Below are 27,667 nucleotides of genomic sequence, written 5' to 3' on the forward strand. Positions count from 1 at the left end.
TTTACAATGACGGCCAAACCCGGACGACGCTGGGCCAATTGTGCGCCACCCTATGGGACTCCCAATCACGGCCGAAGTCCAAAAACATCACAAGATGTCACCATAATATATGCACACACTCTAACGAACTGTTTCGGCTGGGAAGCATGAATACGTCTTTATACGTCTAGTGAAATATCCGGCTCCTTCTATCTGTGCTAACGGTGCATCACTCCATAGCCGAGTGGGGTACTTGCTGACATCCTCCATATGACTTGTGTTTTTAAGAGTAGAGGAGATAAAGGACAGGTTATTGAAGAAGACGTACTATGTTCCATAATAACAAAGCTCTGTTTATGCACCATTTTACACGACACACACGCCATCTGGTGGCGATGGAAATATAGCGCTGATGCGTCGATCGATGTCTCTGAAGTCGATTTGCTCTCCTTGCTGCCTGGTGGAGTTGATCCCAGAAATCAACTCGCCGCTGATGCAACACACTGACAGGTCCACCCGGCTTCTACATCGACCACAAGTGTTAGGACATTTAACTCAAAGGTAAAATTGTCTATACCTAGTATGCTTTTTCAGACGACGGTTTATATATGATTTCAAAGTTTTAACAACTCAAGTGTTGTCTAGATTGTGTTTTAGACAGACAGTTCGGCAACAAATGGTTAGCACAAATGCTAAGTTAGCGCTTAGCATGGATGGTTCGGTCACTCTCAACGTGTCAGTAACCAGCTCAATTGTCACTGGCAACAGTAACTGAAGTTGCTAACTAACTAGTTATTTAGCCAGGCGAGTACTACCAGTGACTGAATTCTGCTTCATACAAAACTCCTCTAAAACATCCTTAGCTAGCCAGATAGAGACGATAGATGCCTAGCCTGCAAAATGACTGTTTACTTTGCTAACTTGATAGCTAGCTATCAACCTGTCATATTTTGTCGTCTAGCTAACGTTAGATAGCTCATAGGCAGTTACAAGGGTTTGCGTCCCAAACATCACCATATTCCCTATGGGCTATGGTCAAAAGTAGTGCACTATATAGGGAATGGAGCGCCATTTTGGATACACACGCTGACTCATATACTAATAACTGTGTCACCCACCTGTTATTCTCTCTCCCCTCCGTGTAGGAGCGAGGCACCATGGGAGAACAGCTGAGCCCAGATGAGAAGCTTCACCTCATCACTAGGAACCTTCAGGTTAGTCTTCTGTCTCTCTCTCTCTCTGTCTCTCTCTGTCTCTCTCTCTCTCTCTCTCTGTCTCTGTCTCTCTCTGTCTCTCTCTCTCTCTGTCTCTCTCTCTCTGTCTCTCTCTCTCTCTCTCTCTGTCTCTCTCTCTCTCTCTCTCTCTCTCTCTGTTTCTCTCTGTTTCTCTCTGTTTCTCTCTGTCTCTGTTTCTCTCTGTCTCTGTTTCTCTGTCTCTGTTTCTCTCTGTCTCTGTTTCTCTCTGTCTCTGTTTCTCTCTGTCTCTCTCTCTCTCTGTCTCTCTCTCTCTGTCTCTCTCTGTTTCTCTCTCTCTCTGTCTGTCTCTGTTTCTCTCTCTTTTTCTCTCTCTATCTCTCTCTTTCTCTGTCTCTAACGGTTGATGTTGTGTGGTATTTCAGGAGGTGCTTGGAGAAGAGAAGATAAAGCAGGTTCTGGCAGAGAGGGAACTGAAGGTGTATTGGGGAACCGCCACCACAGGGAAACCCCATGTTGCCTACTTCGTCCCCATGTCCAAGATTGCAGACTTCCTCAAGGCAGGGTGTGAGGTGAGATCTGCGTGCGTGTTTGATTCCTTCACTATTGTCCAGTCTATTTTGTAGTGATGGGGGAGAGAGAATCACTAGTTACTTATTATTTTGGACGATATTATATCAATACTTTGACTCCAAGTATCGATTTGTAAAAAAAAAAAAAAATACAAATAAAATGTTCAAATAAAACATTTTTTTTTTTTTATATGTTGCATTAGCTAGTGAGCGTTAGCTAGAGCTAGTGAGCGTCAGCTAGAGCTAGTGAGCGTCAGCTAGAGCTAGTGAGCGTCAGCTAGAGCTAGTGAGCGTCAGCTAGAGCTAGTGAGCGTCAGCTAGTGAGCGTCAGCTAGAGCTAGTGAGCGTCAGCTAGTGAGCGTCAGCTAGAGCTAGTGAGCGTCAGCTAGTCAGCTAGAGCTAGTGAGCGTCAGCTAGAGCTAGTGAGCGTCAGCTAGAGCTAGTGAGCGTCAGCTAGTGAGCGTCAGCTAGAGCTAGTGAGCGTCAGCTAGAGCTAGTGAGCGTCAGCTAGTGAGCGTCAGCTAGAGCTAGTGAGCGTCAGCTAGTGAGCGTCAGCTAGAGCTAGTGAGCGTCAGCTAGTCAGCTAGAGCTAGTGAGCGTCAGCTAGAGCTAGTGAGCGTCAGCTAGTCAGCTAGAGCTAGTGAGCGTCAGCTAGAGCTAGTGAGCCAACATATTGTATCAGCACCTCCAGTATCGTGATAATATCGTATCGTAAGGTCCCTAGCAATTCCCAGCTGTAACTATTTGTAGATCTGTGTGTGTCTGTCTAACTCTCCTGCCGACCCCTCCCCAGGTGACCATCCTGTTCGCAGACCTGCACGCGTTCCTGGACAACATGAAGGCTCCCTGGGAGCTGCTGGAGCTGAGGGTTCAGTACTACGAGCAGGTGATCAAGGCCATGCTGGAGAGTATCGGGGTGCCGCTGGACAAACTCAAGTTCATCAAGGGGACAGACTTCCAACTCAGCAGGTTAGTGGTCAGGCTCCGTAATTCACTTTCTACCCTGGACTCTACCCTGGATTACAGGTAATAACATGGTTATAACACCCTCTACTCAGTGGCCTGCTCTACCCTGGATTACGGGTAATAACATGGTTATAACACATTATAACACCCTCTACTCAGTGGCCTGCTCTACCCTGGATTACGGGTAATAACATGGTTATAACACCCTCTACTCAGTGGTCTGCTCTACCCTGGACTACAGGTAATAACATGGTTATAACACGTTATAACACCCTCTACTCAGTGGTCTGCTCTACCCTGGATTACAGGTAATAACATGGTTATAACACCCTCTACTCAGTGGCCTGCTCTACCCTGGACTACAGGTAATAACATGGTTATAACACGTTATAACACCCTCTACTCAGTGGTCTGCTCTACCCTGGACTACAGGTAATAACATGGTTATAACACGTTATAACACCCTCTACTCAGTGGCCTGCTCTACCCTGGACTACAGGTAATAACATGGTTATAACACGTTATAACACCCTCTACTCAGTGGCCTGCTCTACCCTGGACTACAGGTAATAACATGGTTATAACACATTATAACACCCTCTACTCAGTGGCCTGCTCTACCCTGGACTACAGGTAATAACATGGTTATAACACATTATAACACCCTCTACTCAGTGGCCTGCTCTACCCTGGACTACAGGTAATAACATGGTTATAACACATTATAACACCCTGTACTCAGTGGCCTGCTCTACCCTGGACTACAGGTAATAACATGGTTATAACACATTATAACACCCTGTACTCAGTGGTCTGTTCAGCAGGTCAGTGGTCAGGCTCTGATTTATAGGAGCTGCCGTTCTCATCGTCTTGAACGCTCTTTGAAGAATATGCAGTTTGACTGTTTTATTGACAAGACCATCATGCAAACATCTATTTCCACTGTTTTTCACTGTCCTGTGTAATATTTTCTACTGCATTTTGTAATTGTATGATGGTCATCATGATTACATTTTTCATAAAAATGGATTAAAAAAAATATATATATTTAGCAATTTAGTTCAGGACTAGACTCAAATCTATGTCCGGGAAACCAGTCCATAGTGTTTAGATGTACCTACGTTTGCCCTCTGTCTCTCTCCCCCTTAGAGAGTACACTCTGGATGTCTACCGTCTGTCCTCCATGGTAACAGAACACGATGCTAAGAAGGCCGGAGCTGAGGTGGTTAAACAGGTGGACCACCCTCTACTCAGTGGTCTGCTCTACCCTGGACTACAGGTAATAACATGGTTATAACACCCTCTACTCAGTGGCCTGCTCTACCCTGGACTACAGGTAATAACATGGTTATAACACCCTCTACTCAGTGGTCTGCTCTACCCTGGACTACAGGTAATAACATGGTTATAACACCCTCTACTCAGTGGCCTGCTCTACCCTGGACTACAGGTAATAACATGGTTATAACACCCTCTACTCAGTGGTCTGCTCTACCCTGGACTACAGGTAATAACATGGTTATAACACCCTCTACTCAGTGGCCTGCTCTACCCTGGACTACAGGTAATAACATGGTTATAACACCCTCTACTCAGTGGTCTGCTCTACCCTGGATTACAGGTAATAACATGGTTCTAACACCCTCTACTCAGTGGCCTGCTCTACCCTGGACTACAGGTAATAACATGGTTATAACACGTTATAACACCCTCTACTCAGTGGTCTGCTCTACCCTGGACTACAGGTAATAACATGGTTATAACACGTTATAACACCCTCTACTCAGTGGCCTGCTCTACCCTGGACTACAGGTAATAACATGGTTATAACACCCTCTACTCAGTGGCCTGCTCTACCCTGGACTACAGGTAATAACATGGTTATAACACGTTATAACACCCTCTACTCAGTGGTCTGCTCTACCCTGGACTACAGGTAATAACATGGTTATAACACGTTATAACACCCTCTACTCAGTGGTCTGCTCTACCCAGGACTACAGGTAATAACATGGTTATAACACGTTATAACACCCTCTACTCAGTGGTCTGCTCTACCCTGGACTACAGGTAATAACACATTATAACACCCTCTACTCAGTGGCCTGCTCTACCCTGGACTACAGGTAATAACATGGTTATAACACATTATAACACCCTCTACTCAGTGGTCTGCTCTACCCTGTACTACAGGTAATAACATGGTTATAACACATTATAACACCCTCTACTCAGTGGCCTGCTCTACCCTGGACTTCAGGTAATAACATGGTTATAACACCCTCTACTCAGTGGCCTGCTCTACCCAGGACTTCAGGTAATAACATGGTTATAACACCCTCTACTCAGTGGCCTGCTCTACCCTGGACTACAGGTAATAACATGGTTATAACACCCTCTACTCAGTGGCCTGCTCTACCCTGGACTACAGGTAATAACATGGTTATAACACCCTCTACTCAGTGGCCTGCTCTACCCTGGACTACAGGTAATAACATGGTTATAACACCCTCTACTCAGTGGCCTGCTCTACCCTGGACTACAGGTAATAACATGGTTATAACACCCTCTACTCAGTGGCCTGCTCTACCCTGGACTACAGGTAATAACATGGTTATGACACCCTCTACTCAGTGGCCTGCTCTACCCTGGACTACAGGTATTAATAGGGCTAAGGGGCAGTATTGACACGGCTGGATAAAAAAACATACCCGATTTAATCTGGTTACTAATCCTACCCAGTAACTAGAATATACATATACTTATTATATATGGATAGAAAACACCCTAAAGTTTCTAAAACTGTTTGAATGGTGTCTGTGAGTATAACAGAACTCATTTGGCAGGCAAAACCCTGAGAAATTTTCTGACAGGAAGTGGATACCTGATGTGTTGTATTGACTTTAAACCTATCCCATTGAAAAACACAGGGGTTTAGGAATATTTTGGCACTTCCTATTGCTTCCACTAGATGTCACCAGCCTTTACAAAGTGTTTTGAGTCTTCTGGAGGGAGATCTGACCGAACAAGAGCCATGGAACGATGATGGCCCATTAGACACCTGGCGCGCTAGTTCATGTTGGGTACCCTCGTTCCAATACGTTATAAAAGAGTATGCATTCGTCCACCTTGAATATTATTCATGTTCTGGTTAAAAAAGGCCCTAATGATTTATGCTATACAACGTTTGACATGTTTGAACGAACGTAAATATATTTTTTCCCCTCGTTCATGACGAGAAGTCCGGCTGGCTTAGATCATGTGCTAACGAGACGGAGATTTTTGGACATAAATGATGAGCTTTTTTGAACAAAACTACATTCGTTATGGACCTGTGATACCTGGAAGTGACATCTGATGAAGAGAATCAAAGGTAATGGATTATTTACATAGTATTTTCGATTTTAGATCTCCCCAACATGACGTCTAGTCTGTATCGCAACGCGTATTTTTCTGGGCGCAGTGCTCAGATTATTGCAAAGTGTGATTTCCCAGTAAGGTTATTTTTAAATCTGGCAAGTTGATTGCGTTCAAGAGATGTAAATCTATAATTCTTTAAATGACAATATAATATTTTACCAATGTTTTCTAATTTTAATTATTTAATTTGTGGTGCTGACTTGACTGCCGGTTATTGGAGGGAAACGATTTCCTCAACATCAATGCCATAGTAAAACGCTGTTTTTGGATATAAATATGAACTTGATAGAACTAAAAATGCATGCATTGTCTAACATAATGTCCTAGGAGTGTCATCTGATGGAGATTGTAAAAGGTTAGTGCATCATTTTAGCTGGTTTTATGGTTTTGGTGACCCTGTCTTTGACTTGACAAAACATTACACACAACTCTTGTAAATGTACTGTCCTAACATACTCTAAATTTATGCTTTCGCCGTAAAACCTTTTTGAAATCGTAAAACGTGGTTAGATTAAGGAGATGTTTATCTTTCAAAGGGTGTAAAATAGTTGTATGTTTGAAAAATTTGAATTTTGACATTTATTTGGATTCAAATTTGCCGCTCTTGAAATGCACCTGCTGTTGATGGAGTGCACCACGGGTGGCACGCTAGCGTCCCACCTAGCCCATAGAGGATAACATGGTTATAACATGTTATAACACCCTCTACTCAGTGGCCTGCTCTACCCAGGACTACAGGTAATAACATGGTTATAACACCCTCTACACAGTGGCCTGCTCTACCCTGGACTACAGGTAATAACATGATAACAATGTGGTTATAACAGGTTATTAATACAACAGGTTCGTAACCCATTTACCCCGTCTGTCTTCCAGGCTCTGGATGAGGAGTATCTGAAAGTAGATGCCCAGTTTGGAGGAGTCGATCAGAGGAAGATCTTCACCTTGGCTGAGAAGGTACCCGGAACCGTCTGACCTAAACTGTCAGCACTGTCCTCTTGTAGAGAGAGCTGTTTTTACATTCAATTAATTCATTGGTCAACTGGGAAATTACAAAAATTATTGTGATGGGTAAGTTTTGCATAATGTATGACTTCTGAAAATCCCTCTCTCCTTCGCTCTTCTCTCTCTACATCACTTCCTTCTCTCTCTCTCTACATCCCTTCCTTCTCTCTCTCTCTACATCACTTCCTTCTCTCTCTCTCTACATCACTTCCTTCTCTCTCTCTCTACATCATTTCCTTCTCTCTCTCTCTACATCCCTTCCTTCCCTCGATATCGATCTCGCTCTCTCTGTCTCTCTCTCCCATATCCCTTCTTTCCTTCCCTCTCTCTCTCTCTCTCCCATATCCCTTCTTTCCTTCCCTCAATTTCTTTGTCCCTCCCTCCAGTACCTGCCCTCTCTGGGCTATGCGAAGCGGTCCCATCTGATGAACCCCATGGTACCAGGTCTAACTGGAGCTAAGATGAGTTCTTCAGAGGAAGTGAGTGTCCCAGTCACAATACTTTATTAATTCATCCATCCCTTCCTCTTCTTTTGGAGGTAATATATTGTTTTGACCAATCCCAAACTAACACAACCCGTGGGTTATATTCATTACGACAGACAGTAGCGAAGCATTTTGCAACAGAAAATGAACGTTTTATTATTGGACAAGTTCAGGTAGGGCTTTCCCCGTTTGTTCGTTTTCTTCCGGTTGGTTCCTAATGAACATGGTCCTGTGTGTTTCCTGTTGACCTCTGTAGGAGTCTAAGATTGACCTCCTGGACAGGAAGGAAGATGTAAAGAAGAAGCTGAAGAAGGCTTTCTGTGAGCCGGGCAACATCGAGAACAACGGAGTCCTCTCATTTGTTAAACATGTCCTCTTCCCACTCGTAGGAGGTGAGTAATCCACCTGCTTCCTCCTCTCTCCTGTTCTGTCCTCTTCCTGTTCTGTCCTCTTCCTCCTCACTTGTTCTGTCCTCTTCCTGTTCTCGTTCTGTCCTCTTCCTCCTCACCTGTTCTGTCCGCTTCCTCCGCTTCCTGTTCTGTCCTCTTCCTCCTCACCTGTTCTGTCCTCTTCCTCCGCTTCCTGTTCTGTCCTCTTCCTCCTCACTTGTTCTGTCCTCTTCCTCCTCACTTGTTCTGTCCTGTTCTCGTTCTGTCCTCTTCCTCCTCTCTCCTGTTCTGTCCTCTTCCTCCTCTCTCCTGTTCTGTCCTCTTCCTCCTCTCTCCTGTTCTGTCCTCTTCCTCCTCTCTCTTGTTCTGTCCTCTTCCTCCTCTCTCCTGTTCTGTCCTCCTCCTCCCTCTACAGTCTTCCTGTGCCAGGCACCGGCTAGAGTCAGCGTGTTTTCCTGTGCCAGGCGCCGGCTAGAGTCTTCCTGTGCCAGACACCAGCATGTCTGTGTTGCATCTGTTTCAGAGTTCTCCATCAAAAGAGACCCCAAGTTCGGAGGAGACAAAACCTACACAGACTTTGAGGAAGTGGAGAAAGAATTTGGCGAAGAGGTACGTATATATATCATGTTGTATGACCACTGTTGTTGGCCCATCATGCATCGGTTTGACCTCTAACCTCTGCCGTCTAGCTGATCCATCCTGGTGACCTGAAGGCGGGCGTGGAGGTGGCCCTTAACAAGCTGCTCGACCCAATCAGGAAGAAGTTTGAATCTCCAGAGCTCCGTAAACTCTCCAACACGGCCTATCCAGACCCGTCAAAGAACAGTTAGTAGAATTTACAGTTACCAACTCTCACCATCATATACCTCAAGGCTTCCTAAAGTAGACCTATAGGAGACTGTTCCTCTTGACCCTTGACCCTCTATGTCCCCCTGTCAGAGGGAGCAGGGAAGGGGAACCCTAAAGTAGACCTATAGCAGACTGTTTCTCCTGACCCTTGACCCTGTGTGTGTCCCCCTGTCAGAGGGAGCAGGGAAGGGGAACCCTAAAGTAGACCTATAGCAGACTGTTTCTCCTGACCCTTGACCCTGTGTGTGTGTCCCCCTGTCAGAGGGAGCAGGGAAGGGGAACCCTAAAGTAGCAGAAGAGGGTGAGCTGGTTCCCTCCAGACTGGACATCAGGGTGGGCAAGGTCATCAGTGTGGAGAAGGTACTCACTCATTGATCCGTTTATTTATCCTTATTTAAACTTGGAAGACACTTTTTTTGAGAGAAATGCTGAATTCCAAATGGTGGAAATCCCCCCCGCCCCCCCCCCCAGCCTATCAGAGAGCAAGATGAGGAGCAATTACTGATTTATAATCGACCTTTCAGAAGAGGCTCGGGGGATTTGGGATTCAGCAAATCATCTCCATTTTCCTTTCCTTCTCTTCACTGATTGGTCTTTCTCTCTGTCTGTCCTCGCGTCCCTCAGCATCCGGATGCTGATTCGCTGTACCTGGAGAAGATAGACGTCGGAGAGGCGGAGCCAAGGACGGTGGTGAGCGGTCTGGTGGCCTACGTTTCCCAGGAGGCCTTGCAGGACCGGCTGGTGGTGTTGCTATGCAACCTGAAGCCCCAGAAGATGAGGGGGGTGGAGTCCCAAGCCATGCTGCTCTGTGCCTCCATGTGAGTCTGTCTTCTCCTTTTCTCTCTTCCTCTCACTGGGCTTTCCCTCTTCTCTCTTCCCACTGCATCTCTTCTTTTCCTGCCTACCTACGTACTCCTTCCTTTGTCTTTTCTCCCGTCTCTCTCTCTTTGTTCTATATCGCTATCCCTTTCCTCTGCACTCGGTCACCGGACACAACCCACCCATTTCCTCATCCATCACTTCTGTCTCTCTTCTCTCTGATTGGCTGTTGTCCCAGTGAGGGGGAGACCAGGAGAGTGGAGCCTCTTGACCCCCCTGAGGGGTCGTCACCCGGGGAACGGGTGTTCGTTGAGGGGTACGAGACGGGCAAGCCAGACGACAAACTAAACCCAAAGAAAAGGCTGTGGGAGAAACTACAGGTAGGTCTGAATGACCCCTAGCCTGTTTAATCAACTGTTTTCTCTTCAAATGAGAGTAAGAGTGAGCCGTGAGCATCTTAGAGAGATCAGTAAATGAGTGAATGTTATTTCAGCTAGTTAGAGAGAATTGCAGTTCATTTCGCTGATCTGTTCCACTTGTTTCCAACGCCTCAAGCTGCTATATTTTGCTACTTGCTAGTGAACGTTCATTTCACAGAATATTGGCTGTTTCTCTCCAGGTGGACCTGAAGGTATCCGGACAGTGTGTAGCCCAGTGGCAGGACAAACACCTGATGACCAAACTGGGACACATCACCTGTAAAACGCTGAAGGGAGGCAACATCAGCTAAAACACACACTTGTCAATCCCATGATGCTCTCTACTCGTCCGGCTTCCCCAGAGAACTCCGCACACATCACCACGGCAACATCACACTCTCTCTTCTTGACCCGAGAAATGAATCATTCATTTTTTTAATAATACCGTGATCAATCTAACACAGCGATCTGGGTTTAAATAAACGGGTCTATTTTACTATCGATATCAGTGCTGTATTTTCCCTCCTGATGTTTTAAGTAACGGTACGGCTCTGTAATTCTTCAGAAGTAACGGCGATATCACGGCCGGGTGCCCTCCGTTTACAGAACACGTTGTTTCTTGTGGTCTGGGGAAATTCCTATATATTTTTTGTTGAGGTAAATATGGAACGATGTTGGTCGTGACCAATATTAACCTAGGGATACGTTAGCTAGCTAGTCATCAACAGTCTTACCCTGTCTACCACCATGTGTTTAAATCATCCTCACCAGTATCGGCAGGTCCTTCATAATACAGCTGCTGCCCTTACTCATTATGTCATCGTCTGGAAATGAAATAAACCGGTTGAATTCAGTGGTCGTCTTCCTTCTGCGGTGTCCTCTCCAGTAATGGCAAGACCGTACAAGAGATCTGCCTGTCACAATGTGTTTTGAAATCTGATGCTGTGAACACCTTTTTTGTTGTTTGTATTCACAGTGAAAGTTTAAACCAAGTGTATAAGTGAGGGTTGTTTTAGTATGAATATAGGGAGTGACCATCTTGGTAATTTACATCCTGCCTGTATAATGATGGGTATATAAAAAACAAAACAGTTCTATATCATTTAAACCAGTTCTATATCATTTAAACCAGTTCTATATCATTTAAAGCAGTTCTATATCAGTTAAACCAGTTCTATATCATTTAAACCAGTTCTATATCGGTCTATATCATTTAAACCAGTTCTACATAATTTAAAACAGACTTCAAGTGGTTTGGCATTTCCACACATTCACCCAACTGCAAAAACACAAACTAATATGTGATTTGGAATACAATTTTATAATCTTTTCATAACAAAGTAAATTAACTTTTATTTTTTTCTTATTTATTTGAATCAACAAAAATGTTAGCTGTTTCCATGACAATAAGACATGTCATGTGCAGAGTGTCAAAAGAGAATAATTAGTTCTGTGTTAAAACCATTTGCTGGACAAGGGTGTGTTTTTGTTGTGCCGATGATTACCAAGATGTCTTGTCACTGTGGAAAGACTGAGGGTGTCTCCCAAATTGCGCCCTATGAGCCCTGGTCAAAAGTATAGCACTATATAGGGATTAGGGTTCCATTCGGGACAAATCCTTAGGCTACTTCAAACAATGTGAAAGTAGGAATATACAGTAAATGTTTAAAATACTTGGTTTTTTTTTTCTTAAAGAAGAAATGAACACTTGTGAACTAAAGGCTCTATTTAGTGTCTAAAGCCGAAGCGTAACAGATTACGTGATTAAAAAATGTAAAAAGGTAATTTCCGATTGAGCCGATAGACGCACCGTTTACTGTGAACGTAATCGCCGGTAACGTTACCTTCACATTTAAATCACGCTGTAACGCTGAACACTTCAGAGTAGATAGACACACAACCCTCTCTCTTTAGTGTTACTGTTGGCCATTTATCTCTAGTAGTACTCAGTCCCATATGGTCCCCTGTTACCTATATATACTGCTACATTTGACCAGGTCCTTCTGATAGGGGCTCTGGTCCAAAGTAGTGCACTATGTAGGGAATAGGGTACCTTGTATCTGTAGTACTATCAGGAGTCATATTTAGTGCAGGCTTGTGGATTTGATTGAATAAAACTGAATCTGTAAAATCGAATTTGAAAATAGACCGTTCAAACAAACCATTTTAACGAAACAGGTGAACTCAAACCAAGGTTGAATATTTGGTTGTGAACGTGTCGATGTTAATGATGCTGATACAGTATTAATAAAGAACATTTGTTTAAAGCAACTTAAAGACACATTTAAAAAAACAAACATAAATACATAGAAACAGTCAGAAAACCCATACATATAGTCTTTGAATGCATGGGAACGGTGTCTATAGTGTAACTATAAGGAACAGATATGGTGTCCTCTCTTCCTGGGGATTCCTCCCAAACGGAACCATATTCTCTGGTCCAAAGTAGTGCACTATGCAGGGAATAGGTTGCCATTTGGAATGTTAGAATTTGAAAGCAGTTTTAATTTCGTGGGATTGTCAGTTCCATTGGGATTTAACGTTTTCTGCACCTTTAAACCGCTTCATTAGTTTATAAAAGTGCTTTTGAAATTTTGACTGTAGGTCTAACATATAAATGGTCTTTTAAATATGCAGCATCCCTTTTTTTCTCTCTCTCTCTGATGCTCTACTTTACCTAAGCCTACACATTCACAAGATATTTTGCAGTTTAATTTAAAAACATTTTATTTATGCTGATCGAAAAGCTAAAATAACACATTGGATTGGTTGATTCATTGATTGATTGATCAAAAGATAAGATCAAAAGATACATTCTGGAAATTTCATAATCTGCCATTCCTTTTGGAAATAAGACAATTCAGTGATTGCTTGACTCAAAAAAAAGGGGTATGTTAATGAAGAAAAAATTACTAGAGAAACATTTTGTATTTTTTTAACTAGAACACAAGCTTCAAACACCTTAGAAAGTCCCAATAATATTTTATGTTTTTTTCTTCCCTCTAGTATTTTTTTCTTCATATATTATTTGTCCTCTAGGTTTTTCTTTCTCATCTGCAGTGACTGCTACCTTTCCTAACCTCTAGATGGTGGTCTACTACAAGCATAGCTTCTTGTACTGTATTTACAAAAATCCAGCCGCAGTACACCATTCGTCCTGAGGGGGGCACTGTTTGCAGTTTGTCAAAGCAGACTAAACTCTATTCAATCTGCATCGTAATTGAAATTTAAAAGGCAATGTTCCTAATTAGGGGAGACTGCATTCACGGTAAACGCTGCACATGTCGGCTCAATCGGAAATTACCTTTAAATTGATTTGGCATAATCTGTAACGCTTTAACTTTACAGACTGAATAGATGCCTAGAGCTCCATGGTTTAGAAAAATACTCCAAAAGGAAGCTTTATTATCAAAGAAATGGGGACCAACCCCATTGTTTGCATAAATATGAAGGCCATTTTAGGCTTTTGGAGAAGCCTTCACATATTTTAACTCTGAGTTGACTTATTAAGTGAACACTTTTGATTATCTCTCTCTCTCGCTCCATAGCTCTCTTTCTCGCTCTCTCCTCTCTCTCTCTCTCTCTCTCTCTCTCTCTCTCTCTCTCTGGGTCTTGCAGTCCTTGCTTTGTTCCTCCGTCTTAGTCCCAATCCACAAAAGTTCAGTCCACACAAAGCAGTCTTTCTCACAAGGGCATCGGTGCTTCTACAATGTTAGACGTCTCCATTTTACCTAGAAAACAGTGGGAAGCAGTTACACTCAGAAGGTGGGGGAATAGGGTGCCATCTGAGATGCAGACAGAAGGCTATGACAAATGTACAGTTACACACTATGATAAACAAGGAGCATTCTGTGGGCCTATTCGATTGGTTACTTTATCGTGTGTGTGTGTAACTACATTAGCGTTGGTTGGGCCATGTGCTAGTAGTTTACCCGGAAACAGAATTAGACAGGGTTCTATTGTGGATGCAATGTCAATTTCTTTCATTAGCAAGGTGAGCTCAAGTTGCAGCTGCTGCTGCTGCTGTGCAATGCTATGCAGTTGTAGGGCAACATCTGTGTGGGTGTCAATGCTGCATTGCTAAGCATTCTTCAGCATTGTGGTAATGCTAGCGTCTACATTCTGTCATGTCATGATTGGGCAAGACATGATTGTGGTTGATGCTGTCCACAGAATTAAGCGCATTGTGCTAGTCTCTAAAGAATTGATTCTTCAGTGAAATAATTCAGTGAAACATCAAATCCACGCAAGATCAATTCCATGCACTATCAACATTTAAAAAAAATAAACGACTTATATTTGACTTATACTTACAAATATGTACATTTTATGTAATCATATGTAGCAACAATCCTATTCTCGGTGTTGCGTTTGGTGTTCTTACTTGCTGTATTGTGGTCCTCTGTCAGTGCTTTCTGGCCCGCAGGTAGCACTGTCTCTGTCTCCTCGTTAGCCTCTGTTCCTCTTGGTGATGGAGTGTTCCTCTCACTCTGAGAACCACCCATCACTATAGAAAAAACAGTCTTCTCCAAGGTCGCTAACTGCAACACTGGAAGAACTGGTTTCTTAGCCACGGGTGGTGGAACTCTCCTCGGAATCCCAGTTCTTCCAGCGTTGCCGTTAGCGACTGTGGAAGCCACCGATTGGTCGGAAACCTTCGTGAGCACGGCGGCTAGGTTCTGTTGAAGGCTCGCCTGCATCTCGTGGGAGGAAGATGCGACAGGCGTTTCTATAACGACCTTCTTTGAGCTCCTGGAGAAGATGAAGCTAGCAGTGGATGCGGGGGACTTTAGCATGTCGCCCCCTTCTGGTGACATTGGGGATAACATCTCATATTCACCACCGCTGATACTGGGGAATGAGGTGGAGGATGGCATTCTAAAGCGTGTTGGTAGACCATCTCTGGTAGACATGGCCGCTGTCTTCATGCGGATAGCTTCCTGCAAGCGCATCGAGGGGGCGATGATCGACGGTGATGATGACTTCAATGACAGAGGTGTGGCTTTTATAGATGGCGATTTCCGGATCGGTTTTTGAGGTGTTGTGTTCTGGGATCCAGGGTTTTGGGTTAGGATTGGACTCTGATCGTGAGCGGGTGGATTCCCCTTGTTGTAATTATTATTGTTGTTGTCGGAAGCCGTTTTCATCTGGTCTTCACTGACGTTGACAGATCTGAGACGTACCGTTTGAAGCAGAGAGGGTGTGACCAGTGGAATGTTGGCGTCGTCTTTGGGAATGGGGGCACTGTTGTGCCTAGACAGAAGCTCTGTGCTCCCGGTCTCTCTGTTCACCAAGCTGAGCTGTCTCCTGACAGTTGGTTGGTTCTCAAATGGGAGAAGGGCTGGGACATTGACGGGGGGTGGAATGGGGGCACTCACAGCAGGCTCAGAGTGCATCGGATCTTCAAATTGTACAGGGGAAGGGAGGGGGACGCTGATAAGAGATGGAGGAGAGATACTTGAGGGGGGCACCAAGGCTGTTTTCATTGGTGGTGGGGGAGGAGCCTCCTGGGGTGGGGGAGGGACATCCTCTAATAGAGCCAGGACTTCATGTGACTGAGGAGAAGTTTCTGTTGGTTGAGTTATGGCTTCCTGCATTGTGATTGACTGCTGGGCAGATTGCTTGACCTCTGCCTCTTTCTTATTGGGCTGAACTGGAGAAACAACAGTTGACTTATGTGCGTGAATTGCTTTGAGCTCAGCTGATTCAGATACCTCAGAGCTGGTTTCATCATTTGGAACTGCATTATAGTTCAGAATCACCTTTTCAGGTCTATCCTCCTTCATCTCCATTTGAGCCGGAATGGGTGACAGATCTGCAGTTTCCCCATTCACAGTTGCCACAGTTGCTCCATTCACAGTTTCCTTAACCTCCTCCACATCCAGAGCCACAATGGACGCCTCCTGGACATCTGTGACTGTGTTACAGCTCTCCACTACATCTGGCAAGCTCTCCGTCATGAAGGGAGGGGGAGGAGGTGGAAAGTCCATCTCATCTGGCTCATCAAAGACTGAATCTGCTGGCTCCTCTGGTGGGGGTGGAGGAGGCCAGCAGGACTCTACTATGGGAATCTCTTCCTCACACTCCACCTCTACCTCGGGTGGGGGAGTGGACACTAAGGAGGGAGGTGTCTTAGAAGGGGGTGGAGGAGGGTGGTGGGCAGGGGGAGGGGAGGCTGGAGGAGAGACCCTGTCCACTTTGGGAGGCTCCATGGCAAGGGTCTGTGTAGATGCCTCTGGTTTAGTGGGACTTTCCTCTGTGGTGTTTTCAGTAGCACTCTGACCTTCGACCTCCTTAGTTACTAATTCAACTTCCTTAGCAACTACCTCAACTTCCTTAGCAACTACCTCAACCTCAACTTCCTTAGCTACCACCTCTACCTCCCCCTGTAAGGAACACTTCTCACTCTCGCTGGGAGATTCTACCTTCTCCTCTACTGTGACCTCATCAAATGGCAGCTTTTGTTGAATGTCTGTTGATACTTGAACTAAAGGTTCTTTTCTACGAGTACTTTTCTTCATGACAGGAGGGGGTTCCTTCTTTGGAATCGTCGCTAAACTAACTTGTGTCTCTAGACTCTCTTCTTGATCCTTGACCTGTGCAACACTACTACTACTACTACTCTGCTCCTGATTTTGGTTCCGGTTCTTGACCTCTACACTTGCTTCTACCCTCTCTGCGATCATCGCTGGACTTCCTTTTTCTTTCGTTCGACTTTCTGTGGTCTCGACTCCCTGACTAACACACTCGGATACCTCAGACACATGCTCTAGCGTAGGCTCAGTTTCTTCTTTCGAAACAGTGTAATTGCTTTCTGATTTGATCAAAGTGACTTCCTCTACGGTAGCCTGCTTTTCATCTGAGCTTTGAGACTCTTTGCTAGCTTCAGTTTGAGGTTCTTGCTTTTGCTTAATGATGGTAGCTTCATCTTTCAGTTCCTGTTGCTTCTGGAGCTGTGCTAGCCTGTTGACGTTGGGGCAAGGCCCACACAGCAGTTTAAAGGTGTGTCTGTTGTGGGCCCAGGTTTCCGGGGGTGGCGGGGAAGGGGCTTTGATGTTGGGGGGTGGCGGAATGTTAAGCAGCTCTCTGATCGCCATGGATGCAGAGCAACGAGTCAGGGTCACCGGGGTCACCGTTGATGTCTTTTCTGTTGTCATTACAGATGGCGGTGGGGAGGCCCGCTGGGGTGTGCTAGGAATGTTTTTTGAAGCCTCTTGATTGACGTACTCTAAGGTGGCTGAAGACAGGGAGGTAAGGGAAGACGAGGCAGAGGCTGCCGAGGAGGAAGCTCTTGAACCAGAACGTTCCGGTTTGACCGGCATCTTCTTGTGTTTACCTGGGGAGGAGGAAGGGCAGATCCCCTTGGGGGAGAGCGTCGGAGTACCACTCTGAGTCGAGTACCCACTGGAGGGGGACATGGTCTTTTCATATGTACCTCCCTCTGAGGGAGCTTTCTGTGGGGAAGAGCTGCTGGACCCTGGCCTTTCTGGGTTTCCACTACCACCAGGGGAGGCCTGTGTGGGACTCAGAGGATTAGAGACTGTGGAAGATCTTGTACCATTTAAAGAGTTAAACCCAGATGTGTTGGATACAGGGATAGAGCTCTTTGTGATTTCTTTGTAGAGCTCTTTAGACATCTCAATAGTAACCAAGCTTGTGTCTTCAGCAGCCTCCACCTCCCCACCCACAGAGTCACTGAGGTCTTTAATCTCCACCAGTCGCCTCTTTATCATCTTCTCATGGTGCAGGGAGTTGGTTCTCCTGGGGGGAGCTGGAGGCAGCTTGGTCTTCATGATCGACAGACTGCGAGAGAATCTGTGAGAGTCTCCTCCAACATCGCTCATCTCCCCAGCACTGACAGACCCAGATAGACCCGACTCAGATCCCCCCTGAGCAGTTACAGTACCAGTAACCCTACTGGTGCTGCTGACCCAGCTAGCTGAGCTTTGTAGGCTCACCAGGTCCTGGTCCCCAGCACCAGGCTGCTGCAGTAGTCTCTCCTGCCCAACGAGGCTCACTGTCTGTGGGTTAGCAGGTCCGAAGCTCCCCTTCGTGGAAGAGATGGCGGAGGAGTTGGACTTGATCATCTCGGAAGACTGCGAGTGGCTCCAGCCGGATCCCGAAGTCACTGAGCGCGTGGTTGCCGTAGAGCCATTGTCACGGGAACTACTGTCACCATGGGAAAGGGCTTCGCCGCCGTCATAGCAACCATCGCCACCCGACCTTCTCGACGACGCGGGGCTTGCTGACGACACAGATGCCGGGCTGCTCTTGCTGACGGCGCGGACCGTTCCTTTGCCGTTGTTTCCATTGGTATGGTTGGTTCTGAGGTCAATCTGTATGACGTCGACGGAGGCCGGCAGATAGGCGTTGGGGATAATCTTAGACAGGTAGGTGGCCTGGGGAGAGATGGACATCACCGGACCCTGGGAGGAGGCAAACACAACGATCATCATTAGGAGTCATGCTATGTAGAGAACTGTGGAGCTGTCATACTATAGAGAGAACTGTGGAGCTGTCATACATTTAAGTCATTTAGCAGACGCTCTTATCCAGAGCGACTTACAAATTGGTGGATTCACCTTATGATATCCAGTGGAACAACCACTTTACAATAGTGCATCTAAATCATACTATGTAGAGAACTGTGGAGCTGTCATACTATAGAGAGAACTGTGGAGCTGTCATACTATGTAGAGAACTGTGGAGCTGTCATACTATAGAGAGAACTGTGGAGCTGTCATATTATGTAGAGAACTGTGGAGCTGTCATACTATAGAGAGAACTGTGGAGCTGTCATATTATGTAGTGAACTGTGGAGCTGTCATACTATAGAGAGAACTGTGGAGCTGTCATACTATATAGAGAACTGTGGAGCTGTCATACTATAGAGAGAACTGTGGAGCTGTCATACTATAGAGAGAACTGTGGAGCTGTCATACTATATGAGAACTGTGGAGCTGTCATACTGAGAACTGGGAGCTGTCATACTATAGAGAGAACTGTGGAGCTGTCATACTATAGAGAGAACTGTGGAGCTGTCATATTATAGAGAGAACTGTGGAGCTGTCATACTGTATAGAGAACTGTGGAGCTGTCATACTATATAGAGAACTGTGGAGCTGTCATACTATGTAGAGAACTGTGGAGCTGTCATACTATAGAGAGAACTGTGGAGCTGTCATATTATAGAGAGAACTGTGGAGCTGTCATACTGTATAGAGAACTGTGGAGCTGTCATACTATATAGAGAACTGTGGAGCTGTCATACTATGTAGAGAACTGTGGAGCTGTCATACTATAGAGAGAACTGTGGAGAGTAGTGTGGGCATACATTTCCGTATATATTACCCCAGCAGGAAGAAACATGGTGACAAACACCGTTCACTCACAAGTGGCTCCTGGAGGAAGTTGGGGAATCCAACCGAGCAAGAGGAGGTCATGCCCGGCACGGCCAGAGATTTGGGCCTCTGGGTGGGGGAGAGATGAGAGTTCAGTCCCCTGTGGTGGTTGAAGCCCTGGTCGTCCCTGTATACAGACTGGAGGTGATGTCTCAGCAGCTGCTCTTCTCTGGATGCCTATGTAGGTGATTTTAGTTGTAATTATAGTCATTTTAGTGGTTTCTTGTTAACATAAACAATAACTACCTTAGTTTCAAAGAATCCTTATTGGAAATAAACAGAAGTTATGTTTTGTCATGAACGTAGCAGTCTGTAATTAAAAGTATGACACTATAACCAAAATAATCCTTATTGGAAATAAACTAGAAGTTATGTTTTGTCATGCACATAACAGTCTGTAATTAAAAGTATGACACTATAAATAAAAGCACAAAATAAATATACTTGATCAGCTGGTGGTTGTAAAGCTTAAAACAAGTCTCACCGCCAGCCAGTTCTGAGATATGTACCTTAGCTCCATCGTGGTTGGCTAGAGGGGTCTCTCCATCGATGGTGGGGATGATGACAACACCTGGTTGGCCTTGTCCTCCAGAGCCATTCGGGAGCTTGGAAGGAACTTGGTACGTAGACCCACCGTGCAGGGCTAGAAGGAGAATGGTGGAAAACATCGTACCGCCTATTTTGAATATGACAGAAAAATAGTACCATTTGATTTTACTTCTTAAATGACAAGGTGGCTAAGGGTTATTCATTCAGTATAGATCCTACTTTATTTAGGGAACCACTAACCCACATAACCCTGGAACGTTGTTGGTCGCGGTGACTTTGTAAAAGTGAAGCTCAGTTCAAAGCTAGCTGCCGTCCGCTAAATACGTACCCAGTTCTCTCTGGACCTGCTGGGGTATTCCCATGATAGTAGTCCTCCTGCTCCTGCTCTTCCCCTTCTCTAGTCTTTTCACTGGGTTCAGGGGCTTGAACGTGGAGCCTGAGAGAAGAGGTTTAGAGGAGGGAGAAGGATGAAGGATAAGACAAGGGATTTATGAGTAAAAATGTGTTTGCGGTTTAAATGCACTTTAAAGTTTGATTTGATTCGAAGGGATGCAAGGAGAGAGGAAGGGAGTATGAAAGGAGAGAGGAAGGGAGTATGAAAGGAGAGAGGAAGGGAGTATGAAAGGAGAGAGGAAGGGAGTATGAAAGGAGAGAGGAAGGGAGTATGAAAGGAGAGAGGAAGGGAGTATGAAAGGAGAGAGGAAGGGAGTATGAAAGGAGAGAGGAAGGGAGTATGAAAGGAGAGAGGAAGGGAGTATGAAAGGAGAGAGGAAGGGAGTATGAAAGGAGAGAGGAAGGGAGTATGAAAGGAGAGAGGAAAGGAGTATGAAAGGAGAGAGGAGAGTTAGTACCTGTCATTACATACAATATTGAGAATCACAGTCAGGATTCAATACTGGTTGGAGAAGATTTTCAAAGAAAAAGGACAGAAATGTGTTGGATTTAGGGATGTGACAGACATGGAATTTTGGATGAAGGTAATTGGCCAACCAAATGACTGCGGCCTCCGTAATAAAGACATGTATTAATTTCCTCTCCTAACCCTGTGCTGCCATAGATTACATTTGTTTATGCTTCTGCTGACGGGACATTCAGGCATTTGTTTAATGAGCGACAAAGTTTCATCCCGTTATTTTAAGAGGCGGTGTTACCACGGAAACGGACTCGAACGCACAAACGCCTGACCGTCCCGTCTTCAGTCAACAGTTTGGGGGGGAAAAAAAAAACCCGGTTATGATGGTTATTTTATTTTCACGGCGTTCTTCGTTCGTAACCGTCGGTTACACGGTTATATGGTCATTTTGCCAGCCCTAGTTGGAATGGTTTAGGCTTCAGGAACTCAGAGGGTCTGGTTGTAAATTACAATGACATTCAATGAGAGGGAATCAGTGAGTATTATGGGATTCAGAGCAGAGAATGGCGTGCTTTCCCCCAAGCTGGACCATACCAGGCAACGGCAGAGCACTATTTGGGTGGTAGGGACATTCCAAGTCAGTAACAAACTACAGCTGTGTATGTGTGCGTTGGTGTGTGTGCGTGTGGGCGTGCATGTGTGTGTTGGTGTGCGTGCGTGTGGGCGCGCATGTGTGCGTTGGTGTGTGTGCGTGTGGGCGCGCATGTGTGTTTTGGCTCTTCTTTGTGTGTAACTAGATCCTCTGGTTTTGACGACAGGTCTAAACAGAATCTAACCACAGTAGAGACCCAGTAGAGAGACAGTAGAGACCCAGTAGAGAGACAGTAGAGACCCAGTAGATACCCAGTAGAGACCCAGTAGAGAGACAGTAGAGACCCAGTAGATACCCAGTAGAGACAGTAGATACCCAGTAGAGAGACAGTAGAGACCCAGTAGATACCCAGTAGAGACCCAGTAGAGAGACAGTAGAGACCCAGAGGATACCCAGTGTAGACAGTAGATACCCAGTGTAGACAGTAGATACCCAGTAGAGACAGTAGATACCCAGTAGAGACAGTAGATACCCAGTAGAGACAGTAGATACCCAGTAGAGACAGTAGATACCCAGTAGAGACAGTAGATACCCAGTAGAGACAGTAGATACCTAGTAGATACCCAGTAAAGACAGTAGATACTCAGTAGAGACAGTAGATACCCAGTGTAGACAGTAGATACCCAGTGTAGACAGTAGATACCCAGTAGAGACAGTAGATACCCAGTAGAGACAGTAGATGCCCAAAGGATACCCAGTAGAGACAGTAGATACCCAGAGGATACCCAGTAGAGACAGTAGATACCCAGTGTAGACAGTAGATACCCAGTAGAGACAGTAGATACACAGTAGATACCCAGTAGAGACAGTAGATACCCAGTAGATACCCAGTAAAGACAGTAGATACTCAGTAGAGACAGTAGATACCCAGTGTAGACAGTAGATACCCAGTGTAGACAGTAGATACCCAGTAGAGACAGTAGATACCCAGTAGAGACAGTAGATGCCCAAAGGATACCCAGTAGAGACAGTAGATACCCAGAGGATACCCAGTAGAGACAGTAGATACCCAGTGTAGACAGTAGATACCCAGTAGAGACAGTAGATACACAGTAGATACCCAGTAGAGACAGTAGATACCCAGTAGATACCCAGTAAAGACAGTAGATACTCAGTAGAGACAGTAGATACCCAGTGTAGACAGTAGATACCCAGTAGAGACAGTAGATACCCAGTAGAGACAGTAGATGCCCAAAGGATACCCAGTAGAGACAGTAGATACCCAGAGGATACCCAGTAGAGACAGTAGATACCCAGTGTAGACAGTAGATACCCAGTAGAGACAGTAGATACCCAGTAGAGACAGTAGATACCTAGTAGATACCCAGTAAAGACAGTAGATACTCAGTAGAGACAGTCGATACCCAGTAGAGACAGTAGATACCTAGTAGATACCCAGTAAAGACAGTAGATACCCAGTGTAGACAGTAGATACCCAGTAGAGACAGTAGATGCCCAGTAGAGACAGTAGATACCCAGTAGAGACAGTAGAGACAGTCGATACCCAGTAGAGACAGTAGATGCCCAGTAGAGACAGTAGATACCCAGTAGAGACAGTAGAGACAGTCGATACCCAGTAGAGACAGTAGATACCCTGCTCAGATTCTCTCACAGAATGTGTCTTGCAGGTGAAGAGACACACACACACACACACAGACACAAAAACGATCTCCTCCTTTACCTTGGCGCGTGATCACGGGTCTCGTGGACATGGCTGACGATACAGCAGAGGTCGCCGCGGTAACAGAATTCCCGGCGGTGCTTCCGGATTCCTGAAATCCATCCCAGTGATTGGAGCTGACATCCTGTTCTGGCTGGAGAGAGGGATTACAGGACTGGGTATTAGGGAAACGAGGTTATTCCGTCTCTGTGTACTTGCAGAAGCTGTTGTCTGCTCCGGTCTCTTAGTCCTTGGTTAGCCATATAAGATTGTTACAAATAAGCCACTACTTACGACGCCACTCTGGTCATCCTGAAAGTCCACTCCTTTATTATACTCTGATGGAGAAACAAAAATTCAATCACAGATAAATCCATACACGACACCTCCAACAACGACATTTAACCATCTGGAGTTGAACCCCAGTGATTTGGTCTGAGTACAAATCTTCATATTGTATACTGTTTAGAGTGTGTATTACTCATCCTCCCTTGTAGTGAGAACATACAGGGCATTCGGAAAGTATTCAGACCCTTTCACTTTTTCCACATTTTGTTAAGTTACAGCTTAATTCTAAAATGGATTCAAATTTTTTTTAAATATCTACACACGATACCCCATTGTAAGGAGCAACGCTGGAGATGAGAAGCAAGTACAGGGCGCGAACATTTACCTGGGAAAACAGACACCAAAACAAGAACATCATCTGGACAGGGGGAACAAAACGACATAACGACAATAATTCTGACACAGGGAACAATAGATAGATGTGCAGATGATCATGTGCAAAGTAGAAATGCTGGTGTGCAAAAGAGCAGAAAGTAAATAAAAACAATATGGGGATGAGGTAGGTAGATTGGGTGGGCTATTTACAGATGGGCTATGTACAGCTGCTGCGATCGGTTAGCTGCTCAGATAGCTGACGCTTAAAGTTAGTGAGGGAAATATAAGTCTCCAGCTTCAGCGATTTTTGCAATTCGTTCCAGTCACTGGCAGCAGAAAACTAGAAGGAAAGGCAGCCAAAGGAGGTGCTGGCTTTGGGGATGACCAGTGATGATGTAATGATGGTGACAGGTGTGCATAATGAAGGGTGCCAGAGACGGGGGCGCGGGAGCAGGCGTGACACCCATAATGACAAGCTGAAAACAGATGTTTTTTTGTCGTTTTTTTTGCAAAAAAAACGGAAATACCACATTTACATAAGTATTCAGACCCTTTGCTATGAGACTTGAACTCTGGTGCATCCTGTTTCCATTGATCATCCTTGAGATGTTTCTACAACTTGATTGGAGTCCACTTGTGGTAAATTCAATTGATTGGACATGATTTGGAAAGGCACACACCTGTCTATATAAGGTCCCACAGTTGACAGTGCATGTCAGAGCAAAAACCAAGCCATGAGGTAGAAGGAATTGTCCGTAGAGCTCCGAGACAGGATTGTGTCGAGGCACAGATCTGGGGAAGGGTACCAAAACATTTCTACAGCATTGAAGGTCCCCAAGAACACAGTGGTGTTGTGTCTTTGGCATCATTAAAACTGAAGACATGTTTATCAAATAACTCTCTGTAATTATTATTACGCGATTAAACTGATTAATCGTGTAACTGTAATTAACTAGGAGGTCGGGGCACCAAGGAAAATATTCAGATTACAAAGTTATAATTTTCCTAATATGATTTTCAGATATTATAATATCTGATCTATGAGTCTTCTGATTAATGACGTATTAGTTACCTCGCGTCAGTCTCATTCCAAACGTCGTAAATTGTTGGTTATCTGCACGAACCCAGTCTTCACTATGAGTCATCCATACATCAATTGTCTTGAAATCATTTATTTACTAACTAAGTAATTCACAGAAATGCATAACAAACAGTAGATATCGTTACAAGAAATGATAGAGGAATGTGCCCTAGCGGGCTAAAACGGCATGGCGGCTTGTTAGACAAAAGGGGAGTGGGGGAGGCTGAGAAGACACTACAGAGTTGATAATTATAACAATTGAAATGCTAATCCTTTGCACACGAACGCTCACTCATTCGGGAATAATTGCAATCAATATATATTTTTACGCTCAGTGTGTCGTCGGGATCTTTGTTGAAAAGTTTGTTTCTGTTGGAGAGTTTGTCCGCTCTCTCTCTCTCTCTCTGTCGTGGTTAGAATGGTTCGTTCAGAGTGACATTCATTCATGGCGTTATAGAATAGCGGTTTCGGCGGTTTCGTAGGTTCAATGATACCGAATTCCTAGCTGCAGACTAGTAATTAATATCAAAGACTTGATATTATTCTGTCGGTATCGATACTCTAAGAGTTTAACCACGTGGTATGGTTAAAGTTCAGAAAGAGGAATGCTTGGTCAAACCTTTAGCCAACTCGTAATGGAGGTCAGCTCGGTCTGGTGATAGAAAATCTGGGTGGGGGTTATATTCGGAATAGCAGAAAAAGGCTGTCTCATGACGCCATGTCCCGTCTGTTCATGGGGGCGTGCTGATGACTTAGTGAAACTTTAAACAGAAATACAATTCTCTCACATTAACATCATTACAAGCATCCCAACATATTCCAAATAGCTTTATCCTTAATCATTCATTTTATACAACCATTAGATGTAAGTCTCACAACTGAGGCTATTATATAAACAGCGCCATGGTAATGTGGCCGTATTGTCTCTCATGAGCTTCACAAAATTGTATCAAACGGACCAGTTCATAGCTGGATTCTTCACCGATTTTTTTATACCTTCTCCAGAACATAAATATTGTTCGGTTGTCATGTTCTGTGAGGTAGAAGAATTTTTCTTTTGTTTGGTCTATGAAACCCACTCTGTCTCCATACTGTGGCCATGTGGCAGGATATTCTCTTAGGAATTTACGACCGCTCTCACAGAGCCTGGGTGTGGGAGACAGAGGTAGGGGGATGGTGCGTAGAAAACCCAAAGAGGGCAACGTCATGACAGTGGCCTCCATCATTCTTAAATGGAAGAAGTTTGGAACCACCAAGACTCTTCCTAGAGCTGGGCGCCTGGCGAAACTGAGAAATCGGGGGAGAAGGGCCTTGGTCAGGGAGGTGACCAAGAACCTGATGGTCACTCTGACAGAGCTCCAGAGTTCCTCTGTGGAATGGGAGAAACTTCCAGAAGGACAACCATCTCTGCAGCACTCCACCAATCAGGCCTTTATGGTAGAATGGCCAGATGGAAGCCACTCCTCAGTAAAAGGCACATGACAGCCCGCATGGAGTTTGCCAAAAGGCACCTAAAGACTCTCAGACCATGAGAAACAAGATTCTCTGGTCTGATGAAACCATGATTGAACTCTTTGGCCTGAATGCCAAGCGTCACGTCTGGAGGAAACCTGGCACCATCCCTACGGTGAAGCATGGTGGTGGCAGCATCATGCTGTGGGGATGTTTTTCAGTGGCAGGGACTGGGAGACCAGTCAGGATCGAGAGAAAGATGAACGGAGCAAAGTACAGAGAGATCCTTGGTGAAAACCAGGACCTCAGACTGGGCCGAAGGACCTCAGACTGGGGTGAAGGTTCACCTTCCTATAGGACAACGACCCTAAGCACACAGCCAAGACAATGCAGGAGTGGCTTCGGGACAAGTCTCTGAATGTCCTTGAGTGGCCCTGCCAGAGCCCGGACTTGAACCCAATCGAACATCTCTGGAGAGACCTGAAAATAGCTGTGCAGCGACGCTTCCTATCCAACCTGACAGAGCTTGAGAGGATCTGCAGAGAAGAATGGGAGAAACTCCCCAAATACAGGTGTGCCAAGCTTGTAGCGTCATACCCAAGAAGACTCAAGGCTTTAATCGCTGCCGAAAGTGCTTCAACAAAGTACTGAGTAAAGGGTCTGTATACTTATGTAAATATGATATGAGTTTTTTTTATCTTTAATTAATTTGCAAAAAATTCTTAACATTTGCTTTCAGTTTGTCATTATGGGGGTATTGTGTGTAGATTGATAAGGACACATTTTTATTTGATCAATTTTAGAATAAGGCTGTAACGTAACAAAATGTGGAAAAAATAAAGGGGTCTGAATACTTTCAGAATGAACTATATCTTATATTGTTTACTGTTTAGACTGTGTAATGCTCACCTTCTGGTTAAAGGGTGTAGTGAGTACATATCATAATGGGTCTATTGTTTTAGAGTGTGTAATGCTCACCTTCTGGTTAAAGGGTGTAGTGAGTACATATCATAATGGGTCTATTGTTTTAGAGTGTGTAATGCTCACCCTGTTGTTTTAGTATCTTTAACCCCTCCCGTGCCTCAGTGTGCAGGTCCTCTAGGTACTGAGGGCGACTGCCCTCGATGAACACATTCTCCTGGTAGTGTGAGGAGGAGGCTGTGTAGTGAACTGTCAACCTCTTCTGCTCATCCTGACCCTTAGGACCAGCTAGAGAAAGAAAGAAAGAAAGAAAGAGAGAGAGAGAGAGAGAGGAGAGAG

General features: G+C 44.9%; 2 protein-coding genes across 5 annotated transcripts in view; one reads left to right on the top strand and one right to left on the bottom strand.

Annotated features, from left to right (window-relative positions):
- The first annotated feature begins 334 nt into the window (after positions 1–334).
- Positions 335–10,949, top strand: yars1 (tyrosyl-tRNA synthetase 1). Its single transcript, XM_045709869.2, has 14 exons — positions 335–540; positions 1,125–1,193; positions 1,598–1,744; positions 2,538–2,713; positions 3,860–3,989; positions 7,007–7,087; positions 7,522–7,614; positions 7,877–8,012; positions 8,533–8,618; positions 8,699–8,834; positions 9,121–9,218; positions 9,483–9,676; positions 9,916–10,057; positions 10,297–10,949. The coding sequence occupies exons 2-14, from the start codon at positions 1,137–1,139 to the stop codon at positions 10,405–10,407; spliced, it is 1,587 nt and encodes a 528-aa protein (XP_045565825.1). The 5' UTR covers positions 335–540; positions 1,125–1,136; the 3' UTR covers positions 10,408–10,949.
- Positions 10,950–11,398: 449 nt separating this feature from the next.
- nhsl3 (NHS like 3) overlaps positions 11,399–27,667 on the bottom strand; it is an 82,652-nt gene continuing 66,383 nt past the window's right edge. For all 4 annotated transcript variants that reach the window (XM_045709863.2, XM_045709864.2, XM_045709866.2 and 1 more), the window contains 8 exons: positions 27,455–27,616; positions 23,506–23,549; positions 23,233–23,365; positions 20,375–20,482; positions 20,007–20,140; positions 19,489–19,674; positions 14,481–18,522; positions 11,399–13,827 (listed from right to left, as the gene is read on the bottom strand). In XM_045709863.2, the coding sequence (XP_045565819.2) occupies positions 13,781–13,827; positions 14,481–18,522; positions 19,489–19,674; positions 20,007–20,140; positions 20,375–20,482; positions 23,233–23,365; positions 23,506–23,549; positions 27,455–27,616 (4,856 nt within the window). In that variant the 3' untranslated portion in view covers positions 11,399–13,780. The remainder of the gene's footprint in view (positions 13,828–14,480; positions 18,523–19,488; positions 19,675–20,006; positions 20,141–20,374; positions 20,483–23,232; positions 23,366–23,505; positions 23,550–27,454; positions 27,617–27,667) is intronic.

Source organism: Salmo salar, chromosome 27 (genome assembly GCF_965601325.2).
Source record: "Salmo salar chromosome 27, fSalSal1, whole genome shotgun sequence".
NCBI lineage: Eukaryota > Metazoa > Chordata > Actinopteri > Salmoniformes > Salmonidae > Salmo > Salmo salar.